The sequence below is a fragment of the Tarenaya hassleriana genome, unplaced genomic scaffold (assembly GCF_000463585.1).
Source record: "Tarenaya hassleriana unplaced genomic scaffold, ASM46358v1 Cleome99, whole genome shotgun sequence".
NCBI classification, from domain to species: Eukaryota; Viridiplantae; Streptophyta; class Magnoliopsida; order Brassicales; family Cleomaceae; genus Tarenaya; species Tarenaya hassleriana.
This window is the reverse complement of record NW_010972326.1, coordinates 28,256-41,486: the sequence shown is the minus strand read 5'-3', so window position 1 is coordinate 41,486 and position 13,231 is coordinate 28,256. Positions and strand designations below refer to the sequence as shown.

Genomic DNA, 13,231 nt, shown 5'->3' with positions numbered 1-13,231 from the left:
CCTTATTGTAACATTGTAAGCTGAGGAAAAATTAATATAGGTATTTATTGATTATTCTACCACAAATACCATGTCCAATTCAGTAAATATACATATATCCTTAATCATGCCAAGCATTATATATAATTCTACGTCCATTTATTTTTATATTTACATTTTATTTATGCTAATATTTATGTTCCATTTATTTACCAGGACAACAAACAACTTTGTCAAAAGTTCGACCGTTTTCCTCCGAGAATAGTATATCCTACTCTCTCTATCGCAACTGGATTTTATTCAAAAATCATTCAACCATAAAGGTAAATTCGCATTGAGCATCTCCTCCTTTAATGTAATTTATCATCTTATCGTCTGAATAATTTTAAAATTTATCTTTCTTAGGTTACCCAAATAACCCCAATGGCTTCAGATCCGTCAACCACTACAGAAAACGCCTTTTACCCAAGTAAAGGTATTATTTCAAATAAAAAACAAATAAGCATGGGAGTTTTGAAGTTGATAATTCATTATCTTAAGTTGTCTCACAAGTAAATAACCTCATTATTGTATTATTTCGATTGAATTTTTAAGGAGTTGAAGCATCAGAGGCTAGAAAAAGAAGACGAGAGATAATGTATGGAAAACAAATTGCAAAGGGTGAAACAAGAAGCAATTCTCGAAAGTGTAATAAAAAAAAAGGTATGAATACTCCGACAAAAATCTCCATTACAAATGTAAAGAAAATAAACATTTCTCCAAACATAGATATCTATTAATAGTTTTTTTTTTCAAAGCTAATAAGGTTACACATAAAAAATCTAGGTCCAAACATAGGTCTCTACGCTAAATTATTGGTATTTAGGATGATTTTAAACTTAAACACACAATTACATAGGTATCTCATATTCACAGTAAATCACCAAACAAAATATCCAACAAATTCTAATATATTTTATGTATTTCAAAATTTGAGAAAACTAAGGATAGAAGACCATATTTATTGTTATTGTATAGAAGATAAATAGACATGCTTAATATAACATACGTTAAAAAAACTCCCAAACTTATTCAAATATGATAAACTTGAAGATTGAGATATTAATAAATAAAAATTGGATATACATTTATGCATCATATAAAGATGTATATATAACAACTATTTATTTCAATGTTTCAGCGAGAACAAAGGAGAATAATAATCTCCTAAATTGTCCTTTCTGTGATGCATTGGTTTGGAGAGCGGAATCCAAAAAAAAAAATTCGGCAACAGGACAATTGTTTTTCACAATATGTTGCCAGCAAGGTCGTGTTAAGCTTCCACAACAGCGAGAACCCCCGGATTTCCTTAAAAAAATGCTGGAAGAATCAAAATCATATCATAGATATATACGAGCTTATAATTCTATGGTAGCATTCACATCCATGGGTGCCAAGATCGATAAGTCTGTAACTTCTGGAAGAGGGCCATATACATACAGAATCCATGGTCAAAATTACCATCGTTTGGGATCCCTTTTACCCATGGAAGGCAAGATGCCACGATTTGCTCAGTTATACATCTATGACACTGCAAATGAAATTCAAAACCGCTTGAATGCTTTGTTCCAAAGAGAACAAGATGAGCAATTGGATATCGATATTCTCAGTGGTTTAGTCGAAATGTTGGACACCTACAATGAACTTGCAAAGACCTTCCGCAAAGCAAGAGATAGATATGTAGTCGGGGATTTCAATGGCATGAAAATTCGTTTAATAGGTCCAAGAAACAGAGGAAAACAATATGAGCTACCTACCGGTGATGAGGTTGCTGGACTTATAGTTGGAGAGTTGTCACAGACTGCAGCTGAAAGAGATATCATTGTACATCTTCAGGATTCAAATCTTCAGCGTATTAGCGAAATGCATCCACGTCTTATGGCATTGCAATACCCCCTCTTATTTCCGTATGGTGAATCGGGCTATCATGAAGGGATTCAACATATTGCCGCCGAGAATTCAACAGTGAAAAGGACACATGTTACAATGCGTGAGTATTATGCTTATCAGCTACAAACGCGGTTAAACGAAGGCAATACTCTAATAAGGTCTGGACGTTTATTCCAACAATACATTGTTGATGCTTACACAGCTATTGAACAACAACGGTTGCGGTATATTCGGAACAATCAGACAAAACTACGAGCAGATTTATATAGCAATGTTTGTGATTTCGTGACAAGAGGGGAGTCTGATGCAAAGAAGTTAGGAAAAAGAATAATTCTTCCCTCAAGTTTTTCTGGAAGCCCTAGATATATGATCGGGAAATATCAGGATGCGATGGCAATTTGTCGATGGTTTGGAAATCCAGACCTTTTCATTACAATGACGGCAAACCCGAAATGGCTGGAAATCAAAGAACACTTAGAGAATTCGGGAAACACATCAGCAAATGACCGACCTGATATAGAATCGCGTGTATTCAAGATGAAATTAGAGGAGCTACTGTCAGACATCAAAGATGGAACCTATTTTGACAAACCATTAGCAGGTAACTCACGTTAAAAAACCTGTGTAAATATATAATGTTAACTATGCATTATATAATGGGTCTTAAAATATTTAAGTTGTGATCTCTTAAGAGTGGATTTTGGTTTGCAGTGATCTATACTATTGAATTCCAAAAAAGAGGTCTACCGCACGCCCATATCCTCATCTGGTTATCTGAAAGATTTAGAACTCCCACCGCAAGAGATGTTGATATGTTTATCTCGGCGGAAATTCCGGATAAAGCCAAAGACCCCGAAGGTCATTCTTTGGTTGAAGAACTAATGATACACGGGCCATGTGGAATTCAAAATCCTTACTCATCGTGTATGGAGAATGGGTGTTGTTCAAAGAAGTTCCCAAAATCTTATTGTGAGCGTACAGTCATCGATGATTCAGGATACATCAAGTATAAACGCAGAAAAGATGATATTAATTTCGTCATGAAAGGTCAAGTTCGCCTAGACAACAGCTTTGTAGTGCCACATAATCTATCCTTATTGAAGAAATATAAGGCACATATAAACGTCGAATGGTGCAATAGGTCAAAAGCGATAAAGTATCTTTTCAAGTACATTACAAAAGGCGTTGACAAAGCGACGATGGTCATTGAAAAAGGAGAGACTCTGGGAAACAATGGAAACAGAGAAGATCAGGATCAAGAGATAGATGAGGTAAAAAATTACCTTGAATGTCGTTATCTATCGGCATGTGAAGCTATATGGAGAATATTTGGATTTGACATTCACTATCGTGATCCACCTGTACAAAGGCTATCAATTCATCTGGAAAATCAACAAAGTTTGATATACAAAGATTCTCAGGACTTAGAATCTGTATTGTCCCAACCAAGAGCTAAAAGGACAATGTTTACTGCATGGATGGAAACAAATACAAAAGATTCGGAGGCAAAACAATTGACATACCTTCAATTTCCAAGTAAGTTTGTGTGGAATGATTGTAATACAATCTGGACAAAGCGTAAACAAGGTTTTGCAATAGGAAGGATCTTTAATGTACATCCATCATCAGGGGAACTTTACTATCTCAGAATGTTATTGAATATTGTCAAAGGACCTACCAGTTATGAGGACATTTTAACTGTCGACGGAGTTGTCCATGCAACATATAAAGCTGCTTGCTATGCGAGAGGAATGTTGGACGGAGATTCAGAGTGGAAGGAAGCTATAGATGAAGCCAGTCAATGGGCTTCTCCAAAGCAATTGAGACATCTTTTTGTCACTCTGTTACTTTATTGTGAGGTAGGAACCCCGGGACAGCTGTGGGAACATTGTTGGAATTCCCTAGCAGAAGACATCCCATATCAAAAGCGCACAAGCTTCGGCTATAATAACCTGCAATTTACAGATCAAACACTCCAAAGTTATGCTTTGATGGAGATTGAGGGAATAATGATGCAAAATTGCAGAACGCTCGCAGAGTTTCCAGATATACCATTGCCAGACAAAGAGCTCCTCAAACAGATGAACAATTCTTTTCTGAGGGAAGAATTGAACTATGATTCTACAGAAGAACAACAAAGATATGACATGTTATTTAGTTGTTTAAACGAAGAACAACTAAAAGCATACAATGGTGTTATGCAATCCATCAAGTCAAAGGAAGGAAAGTTGTTTTTCCTGTATGGCCCTGGCGGAACTGGTAAAACATATTTATACAACACAATTATAGCAAACCTGCGAGCAAACAGACAAATTGTCATTCCAGTAGCTTCGTCTGGAATTGCAGCGTTACTTCTCCATGGTGGTAGAACAGCACATTCAAGGTTTAAAGTGCCCATCAATGTTCAAGAAAATTCAATGTGTGAAATAAAACATGGAACAATGTTAGCAGAATTGCTGATTGAATGTGAGCTAATCATATGGGATGAAGCTCCAATGTCCCATCGATATACCTTTGAAGCATTGGATCGAACTTTGAGAGATCTTATGTCAATTGCAGATCCAACAGCTGTGTTCAAAACTTTTGGTGGGAAAACTGTTCTTCTAGGCGGCGATTTCCGCCAAATTCTACCTGTTATTAAACATGGTACAAGACAAGATACAGTTTCAGCAGCAATAAACCGCTCATACTTGTGGGATTCTTGCACAGTGTTTGTCTTAGCCCAGAACATGAGACTTCATCGATCAGAGAGAGATTTTGCAGAATGGGTTTTAAAAGTAGGAGATGGAACAATCCCAAAACGTGCAAAAAACTTGCACCCAAAAGATGAATGTGACACAGTTGAAATCGACAAAAGATTGGTAATCAATGCGGATGCAGATACAGTTGAGGAAATTGCAAAACACACATATCCAAACTTTTGTCAATTATACAAAGACAAAACGTACCTGATGGAAAGAGCTGTTCTTACTCCAAGAAATGATCATGTTGATGAAGTCAACTCATTCATGCTTAATCATGTGCCAGAAGAATGTAAGGAATATTTGAGTTCAGATAGCGTGGAAGATGAAGGAGAATGCATCATTCCAACACTAGCATTGTATCCTGTTGATTTTCTAAACTCACTCACATCGTCTGGACTGCCCGACCACAAATTAGTGTTGAAGACAAATGTTCCAGTAATGTTGTTAAGAAACATTAATCAACAAGAAGGATTATGCAATGGAACTCGAATGATTGTTACACGCCTAGGTAACAAAGTGATCGAGGCAGAGATTATCACGGGCAGCCATGTTGGAAAAAAGGTCTTCATCCCTAGAATAATAATGAGCCCAAGTGATACTAAATGGCCATTCAAGCTAAAAAGAAGACAATTTCCTCTTCGAATATGCTATGGGATGACGATAAACAAAAGCCAAGGTCAAACATTGAGAAAAGTGGGAATATACCTTCCCAATCCAGTGTTTAGCCATGGTCAGTTGTACGTTGCACTTTCAAGGGTCACATCTTCTGAAGGACTTCGAATATTAAACTTGAAAAGCTCCAATATTTGTTCAAATGAAGTGGAGAACATAGTATTCAAAGAAATATTCAATAATCTTTAAGAGTAAGTTATTAGTTTTATAAATTTTAAATGCGTTGTGATGCTCTTTCTTATTTAATAATTTAATTTTTTTTGCAGCTTCCAGATGATGCAGAAGTAAAGGGATATTGGCCAATAAAAGGCAAATCAATTCTATTAAGTTTAACCATTAATATATAATACATTATGATATATATGTGTGTATTTAATATAATGAATCTTTTAAATTCTATATGATGCAATGCCAAAGGTAGAAATTGATAATTTTATATTTCAATGTTAATCTTTTGAAGGTGACAAAGGAATGGATCAATCAAGAAATGAGATACATCCCAAGGTAAACAAACTGCAACTTTTAACAAACACCATATGCAGTGAGTTTTGTCAGCAGATGTTTTATTTTTAATATATGTATATTAATGCTAAGTTTAAACATTTTGGAATACAATCGTAGTTGCTCACATTCCATGCAAAAGATTAAAAATAATTGGAATTGGCAGACGAACAATTGTTAGATTATTCATGCAAAGTATAATTTCCTACACATTGATCCGAAATTCGACATTTCAACATTTGGTTCTTAAAAATAAGTGTGTTTATTAAGAGATCTTGAATATATTTTCATGAACAAACAAAAAATACATCCCTATTCTTCTTACAATCACATAGTACATAGCAACAAAAAGCATATTCATGGACCAATATAACTACCAGTTTTTATTGGCCATACTTATCAACCCCAAATATCAGACCAATCGATTCTATACAATGCAAACAATTTGTGTTTTGGTTTCGATACAAATAACAAAATACAGAATGCAAAATAAGATTACCACAAATACTCAACCTTGAACACAGAATGAAACCACTATATAAGAACAAAACCAGAAAAGTGTAAATCTTAACGAACCTCTCATTCTCTATACCCTAAACCAAGTTACAACTTTTGAAGATTTGAATTAGTTTCACAGTGGAAGAATCAGATCCATAAGTACATAAGAGAAATGTAACAACAAAGGAATCAACTCTCGCTACCGGATCAAATGATTAAAAAATTATCTCCAGTGTCAGAGACGGTCGGCGTAATAAAAAGAAATATCCCAAAATTACAAACGCCAGAGGAAAAGAAGAGGCATACCAGAATTATAAAAACAATCGGCGCCGAAGGCAGAGGAGCTTCGGTAAAATCGGTGCACATACGATGTCTCCCAGCAGCGAAGACGACGGAGGGGATCAAAAGTGATTCTTACTCAGAGAGAAAATGTGACTTCGTAACCATCAATTTTAAAAAAACCAACAAAAAAATTATAATGGAAAAAAAACTACAATGTGCTTTTATACTTCGCTAAATCTCAACCACACATTTAGCATTAGGTGGTGGTCGGCGTGTTACAAACAATCCGAATCGGAAAAATACGATATTTTATCGATTTAAATAGTCTAAAATTATAAAACAATATTAATTTTAGATACAAAAAAATTAAGAGGAACTAATTTTATTAGATAAAAAATATAACCAAACCGAAACCGAATCGAATATAATATAATAACCAATTGATACATATTATTGTAAAAACGAAAGCTACTCTGGTATTCAACATTTCAACACCATTTATTATAATACAATTAATAACCGTTAAAAATAATTACACTCAATAAAAAAATATAAATATAAAAGTTATTGATAATCTTTCTTAGAAATTGTCTAAATACTCTTAAAACCAACGATAAAGCATAAGATATACAATATTATAAATTATTAATAAAATTTTAAAAATAATTAAATGTATTAATATTAGTCCGCGCGATCCGCGCGGGTTATTTCCTAGCTCGTAAACGATTGATTGGCCAAGAAAATTTTGCTTTTAATTATTTTTTTCTTATTATATTTTACGATTTACATTTTCATTATTTCTTATAAAGACTTGTAGTCTTTGAAACACGACATATACACGTGTAATTTAGGCGTTGAATGTTGTAACATTTGGATAAAATCTCGTTAGCTTTGATATTTCTACTTGTTTTTGTTGAATTTTCTTTAATTATAATAACATCCATAATGAAGCTTAATCGTACGGATGGGGAAAATATTACAACTGACCACTCAATATACCACATTGCTTTTCCTCTATACATATTAATTGGCTCACTTAGTATATATGCATGTATATACATATTTGTTTGAATATTCCTAAATTACTTAGCTTCATAAAATAAATAAAAAATATGATGTTTATCTCCATTATATTATGACTTGGTAAGCTTTTGCGTTTGTTTTAAATGAAATAATAACTTTTTCAAAAAGGGGAACAATTCGCAGGAGAGGTTTTCTTCTGCCTTAAATTAATTGGCTCACTTAGTAGATTACTTACGTACGGAAACAAATTTTTTTCATTGTTTGAAAAACAGATTCTATGTCATGTATATATATATATATATATATGGTATGATACTCTGTCCAATTCTGTCAATTTTTCCTCAAATTTTTTATTTATTAAAAAAGAGAAATTTGTTTTATATAGGAAAAATAATATATAAATACCTGAACTTTTACAAAAATCCCATATAAATACCTGAACTTTTAAAAATTCTATATAAATATCTAGACTTTAAAAAAAAATCAAATAAACACAAATTTCAAGTATTTTTCAAATAAAAATAGGTGATATTATTAACGTATTTTGGATTTATTTGGAAGTTTTTCAAAAGTCTAGATATTTATATAGGATTTTAAAAAAGTTCAATTATTTATATGAAAATTATATAATTCAGATATTTATGTGAAATTTTTGTAAAAGTTCAGACATTTATATATGATTTGTATACGGAATTGAATTTTTGTTTTTCGTTTTTTTAGTTTCTCAAAGAAAAATGCAAGTTCTCTTGGACTCCATATTTATTACTTAATTGAACTTTAGGTCCAAATTCTGCTTCACAATCCCACCAACGGCCCATTCGATTAAAGCCCACTTTAGAGTTATGCCATTTGTCCATTCACGGGAACCTCTCCTCTTGTCTCTTCGAGGTTATAAGATGACATAAGCAATGGCGGTCCAGTCGGCAACTTTTTTCACTAAAAAGATTTGACTGTACCTTTTCATCTGCTGGGTCCCTTTTGATCCAAATCGAATCTAATCAATGATAGTGATTCTTAGAATTAACGATCGAAACTTACCCCCACATTGAGACGGAGGTTTCCGATTCCTAGAGAGAAGTGGAGAGCCACTTCAGTCTCATCTCAGGCAAATCCAAAACATCGATGTCGTTGGTTGCAGCCAAAGAATCTGCAGCGTTTCTATCCAAAAAACTCATGCCCAAGACATCTTTTAGAACGCAGAGTAAGAGAGTAATGCTTTTAGAAGCTCAAGAACGAGCAAGAACGAAGCATACTTTATTAAAAGATAATACATGAAGAGAGAGAGAGAAAGCAAACTCTATTAGCTTAAGAAGAATCTAAGAAAAGCCTCCTGATTTAATTGCTAGAACCCTAGTAGTGCATCCAAAAATTTTGCTGCCTGGATTTCCCCAGGGTAAGAAAAGCTCCCCCACCTACTGTTACACCATACATACATAAGAGGAATTTGGATGCCACACTATGAACTAATAATCTAATCCAACTTCGGCTGCTGCTGATTCATTTGTAATCTAAACCCAAAACGGCATCAAGCAGATGGCGGCATGCGACATGCTACCCCGTTAGAAGACAATCCAACACCAACAATGATCATCTTGACATTACCAACCCAGTCAGTGGCTGCGCCACAGAAGAACCAAACAGAGAATCTCCCATGAACTTGCAGTTCTCGCAATCTACTTTAAAGGATTCAGAAGCCAAAGATCTTCTTTCACAATCTCTGTAATTCGTGACCAATGAATTGCTTCGTTTTCTCTTCCTTGACGTTTTCCACTTTAACTCAGATGATACCAGAACATCCTTCAGAAGATCACGAACGGGTAGGGAAAAGAATGCTTTCTGATTTGTAGCTACTGGAAGAGGGCCCAGAGGTTCACCTCCACCAACTTGAGCTGACTTCTCATCGATTTTCACTGCAGTATGTTTTGTCTCCATAGAAGACAGAACAGAACTCACGAGATCAGACCTAGGTTTCATGTGTACCCACTCATCTCCCAACCATTCCTGAGATTGTCTAAAATCACTACAATGAAAGACCGACATTTTCTTTTCACCTGGAAGAAAAACAAAATACAAGAGGTATGTATAACGGTTAGAAAACAGATACATGTTTGTATTGAATCCTCAATGCCATTTTTTTTAAGGGATTCATTAACAGACCTGGCAGGTAGACTTCAAATCTCTCTTCCGAGACTTTTTTAACCACGATGCCTTCCCACCAGCCATCAAACCACCACACATCCACAGGCATTCCAACAACAGCAGCAGGTAGAGTATTTGTTTTGCAGGGTTCCAGAGGAGGACGTATCATCTTTCGACCTGGAATTCTAAGACCAAAATCATCGGTAGCAGCAACCCGAGATGTCAAAATCCACTCCTGAAAGAAAATAACAGCCAAAGTCTCAACCAATGTGTTTCCAAATATGCAAGAGAATGTATGTAGAAGCCCCAAAAAAAAAAGAGAATCCAAAAGAGTACCTCTAGCTTCTTAGATTTATCTTCAGCATCCTGAATGTCTCGGTATTGGACCTTCACCTTACCCTTATGCTTCTTTAATATTAGAGCCCTAAACCAACAACCTCTGATGCCACTATCTTGAGAAAGCACTTCAACAAGTGAACCCCTTTTTATGTATCGGGAAGAACTTGGCTTAGCCTCCTCCTGGGTCGTAGGTGCAGGCAGACTACGTTGGTAATCATCCTTCTGGTCATTCGGTAATGGCATATCTGAACCCTCTAAAGGGCCGGAACGGCGCCTCTTCCTCAATCTAACCCCACAACAATTAACCCCAGAAGCCCCTACTAGTATGTCATTACCAGGTTCCTGAGCACCTTCACCGGACTTTGAAATGGTCACATTCAAGTATCTAAGCATTTGTTGTCCCCAGTAACCTTTCAGTTGTGTTATGTCATAAGGCTTCACGGCATCTTCTTCATATAATTTACGACAAAAGAAGACTATTGGCCGACCATGCAAAAACTCCTTAAGAAATTTCTCATAGTGCTGAAGACTGAGGATGGTAGCCAACCCATCTATGCACTCAATGTCGATATCTTGAAGACAAAGAGAAAAGAAAATCTCTCTGTCATTAACATTGTGAGGCAAAACAATACCAACCTCATCAGTTTTGTGAAACCATCGTACCACAACCATCTTGCTGCCTTTACAATCCTCATACATGTCTTCCAAGTATGCTATTATACGCTTATTCTGCTCAGCTAAAACATACACAAAATCATTTACCTGCAAAGAATTCACAGATAAAAAATGACAAGTTATCAGCATAACAATAAGCTTCGGAAAGATACTTAATCGACCAAAACCCAGCAATCGAGTTTCCAACTTCAAAAGAACATAATGACTCACAGAGACTCTGACACCATTTCGGAAAAAAGATGGGTAATGCTTACGCCTTTTCCTGCAAGTCCATGGTGAACCGATCCACGAGAAGTTTTTGCTTTTATGAACCAGCTCCGGATCACATGCATCCTGGAGAACATATCAAAGACAAAGCAACTAACATTCAGAATTTTCTAACAATTGTCTTCCCAATACTTATACTTGACAAAAGATGTGTCTTAACTATAATGGAAGTAGAACCTTAATAGTGTCAATATTTTTTAGCCCTTTAGCAGCTTGGGTAGTCGCAGGGGCAGCTGGTATGTTTGCTTCTTGAGGTAATACACCTGAGAGAATTGAAAAACACAAGCAAAGGTCAGTGATACTTCGAACACAAGTAAATTATATGTTATGGCATATTGCTATCTAAGTGAATAAATACAAATTTGAATATAAAGCAGGAAAAATATCAATTCTTTTAGGCATGCAGGCAAGGCAGTACCAAAAGGTGAAAACCGGATCTGTCTGCAGCAAAACCAGTTTACACTAAATAGGTTTAGCTGCAAAAAGCCCGGGATAGGAACAATATTTCTCACGAGTTAGTCGGGTGAATATAACTCAACAAATCGATCAGTTACAGTAAATTCCCTTAGCAAATTATCATCTCCATATCCAAGATTCACTTGAAAGGGGTCAGGACATAATAACCCAGAAGTAAATTATTGCAAGAAATCTCTAATAGCCATGCACATAGAGAAGGGAGAAATTGGAAATCCAGGAAAAAACCCGTTTAAATTCTAAGAGGAAATTAAGGAGATAACTTTCTTTCTGCCCAAGATGTTGAAGAGGGAATGGTGTTTAAGAACAAGGCAACTACAAAGCAAAACTTGAGGGAAAAACAGATTCTTTGGATGCAAGAAAAATTGTTCAGGAAATACTCTAGGGCACAAACTGAAATTAAGAACAAATTCATCGTTCTCATCCCTAATCAATTGGCAACACGTATAAATGCAATAAGATAACTTTCACCCATCAAGGAATCAAAACCCAACCAGACCGCCGAAATCGGTGGACACGAAAAAAGCACCTCAACAGAAACTAAAAAATACGGTGAAAAATTCCAAATTATGAGAGGTCTTGTCGAAGGAAAAGCTGAATTTCTTCAATATTTACGAGAAATCGAAACAAAAGCTAAGATTTCCAGATATCGCGAGCCCAAAATTGCAAATTTATAGCGATTTTGTGGCAGTAGAAAAGCTGAATTTCTTCAGAATTGACGAGAAGCCAACCCAAAAGCAATAAAAAAACCTTTCCCGAAGTTTGGCACAAGATTCAGATATGGATGGCCCTCCGTAGCCTTTCCCAGTTTTCAAATACCCACTCAAAATCAGGAAACGGACACGTAACCCTAAATAAAACCTGTTCGGAAAACTCGATTCGGAGACACGATATTACCTGAAACAACAAAGTTGAGCCAATCCACGACATCCCCACGAGTGTTAAACTTATATAGAACGGAGCGATTCGTCTTCAACGCGTATCTATACGATATATGCCTCGAGTTATTCTCCCTCCCGACAACAGCCAGATCTGCGCCTCCGTCTCTCCTCTTCAGGTAATAATGAACCTCCTTCATCCCTTTGTCGCTCGTCACATGCACCTCCTTCCAGCTGAAGTACGACGTCGTCTCCGGAGGCCAAGCCATCTCACCGCCGCACCGAAAACAAAACCCTAGATCGGAATCGCAAATCCCCTCTCTCTCTCTCGGAGTCGGCTTCGGTTTCTCTCTCCACGGGTGAAATGGCAGGAGAGAGAAAAATGAATTTTGAATGCTATTGAAGACCGGGGAAGTTGGGGTTTCGGCAACGGGAGATGGAGATGAAGGGTGACGATTGCATCCACGTAGATGACTCGACGACCGTACGATCTGTAATGACGAATATACCCTCAAGGATAAGGGATAAATGTGAAAGTACCCTCCGGCGGGCTTTTACTTTTCCTTCCCGTGGCGATGAGAAGGAGCGTATGGAGGATTTATAAGGAAAACGACAAAAGACAAGTTGAATGAAGCGCGTGATCTGCGGGTTCGTAACGACAACACTCGCTCTATTTAATTGACAGCTGGCAGTACGATTTGAATTTTTCCGTAGCTTTTAGACATTTTTAGAAATTGAACAATTTCTTTCACATATATATATATATATTTTTTTTTGCAATGAAAAATGAAAAAAACACATTAGTATGTATTATCGCTGTATTATTTGCAA

At 36.0% G+C, this 13,231-nt stretch overlaps 2 protein-coding genes across 2 annotated transcripts; one reads left to right on the top strand and one right to left on the bottom strand.

The window, feature by feature from the left end:
• Window positions 1–1,404: 1,404 nt before the first annotated feature.
• LOC104804874 lies at window positions 1,405–5,513 on the top strand. Its single transcript, XM_010529237.1, has 2 exons — window positions 1,405–2,509; window positions 2,620–5,513. The coding sequence occupies exons 1-2, from the start codon at window positions 1,405–1,407 to the stop codon at window positions 5,511–5,513; spliced, it is 3,999 nt and encodes a 1,332-aa protein (XP_010527539.1).
• A 3,349-nt stretch (window positions 5,514–8,862) lies between these two features.
• On the bottom strand, window positions 8,863–12,913 carry LOC104804864. Its single transcript, XM_010529227.2, has 6 exons — window positions 12,420–12,913; window positions 11,226–11,311; window positions 10,992–11,114; window positions 10,104–10,868; window positions 9,786–10,002; window positions 8,863–9,679 (listed from the first exon to the last, which is right to left on the bottom strand). Exons 1-6 carry the CDS (start codon window positions 12,667–12,669, stop codon window positions 9,216–9,218), a joined length of 1,905 nt encoding a protein of 634 aa, XP_010527529.1. The 5' UTR covers window positions 12,670–12,913; the 3' UTR covers window positions 8,863–9,215.
• Between the last annotated feature and the right edge of the window lie 318 nt (window positions 12,914–13,231).

Coding starts and splice junctions, on each gene's coding strand:
- LOC104804874 (XM_010529237.1), top strand. CDS start 1,405: ATGGGTGCCAAGATCGATAAGTCTGTAACTTCTGGAAGAGGGCCATAT. Junction 2,510..2,619: donor TTTTGACAAACCATTAGCAG/GTAACTCACGTT, acceptor TTTGGTTTGCAG/TGATCTATACTATTGAATTC.
- LOC104804864 (XM_010529227.2), bottom strand. CDS start 12,669: ATGGCTTGGCCTCCGGAGACGACGTCGTACTTCAGCTGGAAGGAGGTG. Junction 11,312..12,419: donor GCTCAACTTTGTTGTTTCAG/GTAATATCGTGT, acceptor CAATTCTCTCAG/GTGTATTACCTCAAGAAGCA. Junction 10,869..10,991: donor GAAATGGTGTCAGAGTCTCT/GTGAGTCATTAT, acceptor AATTCTTTGCAG/GTAAATGATTTTGTGTATGT.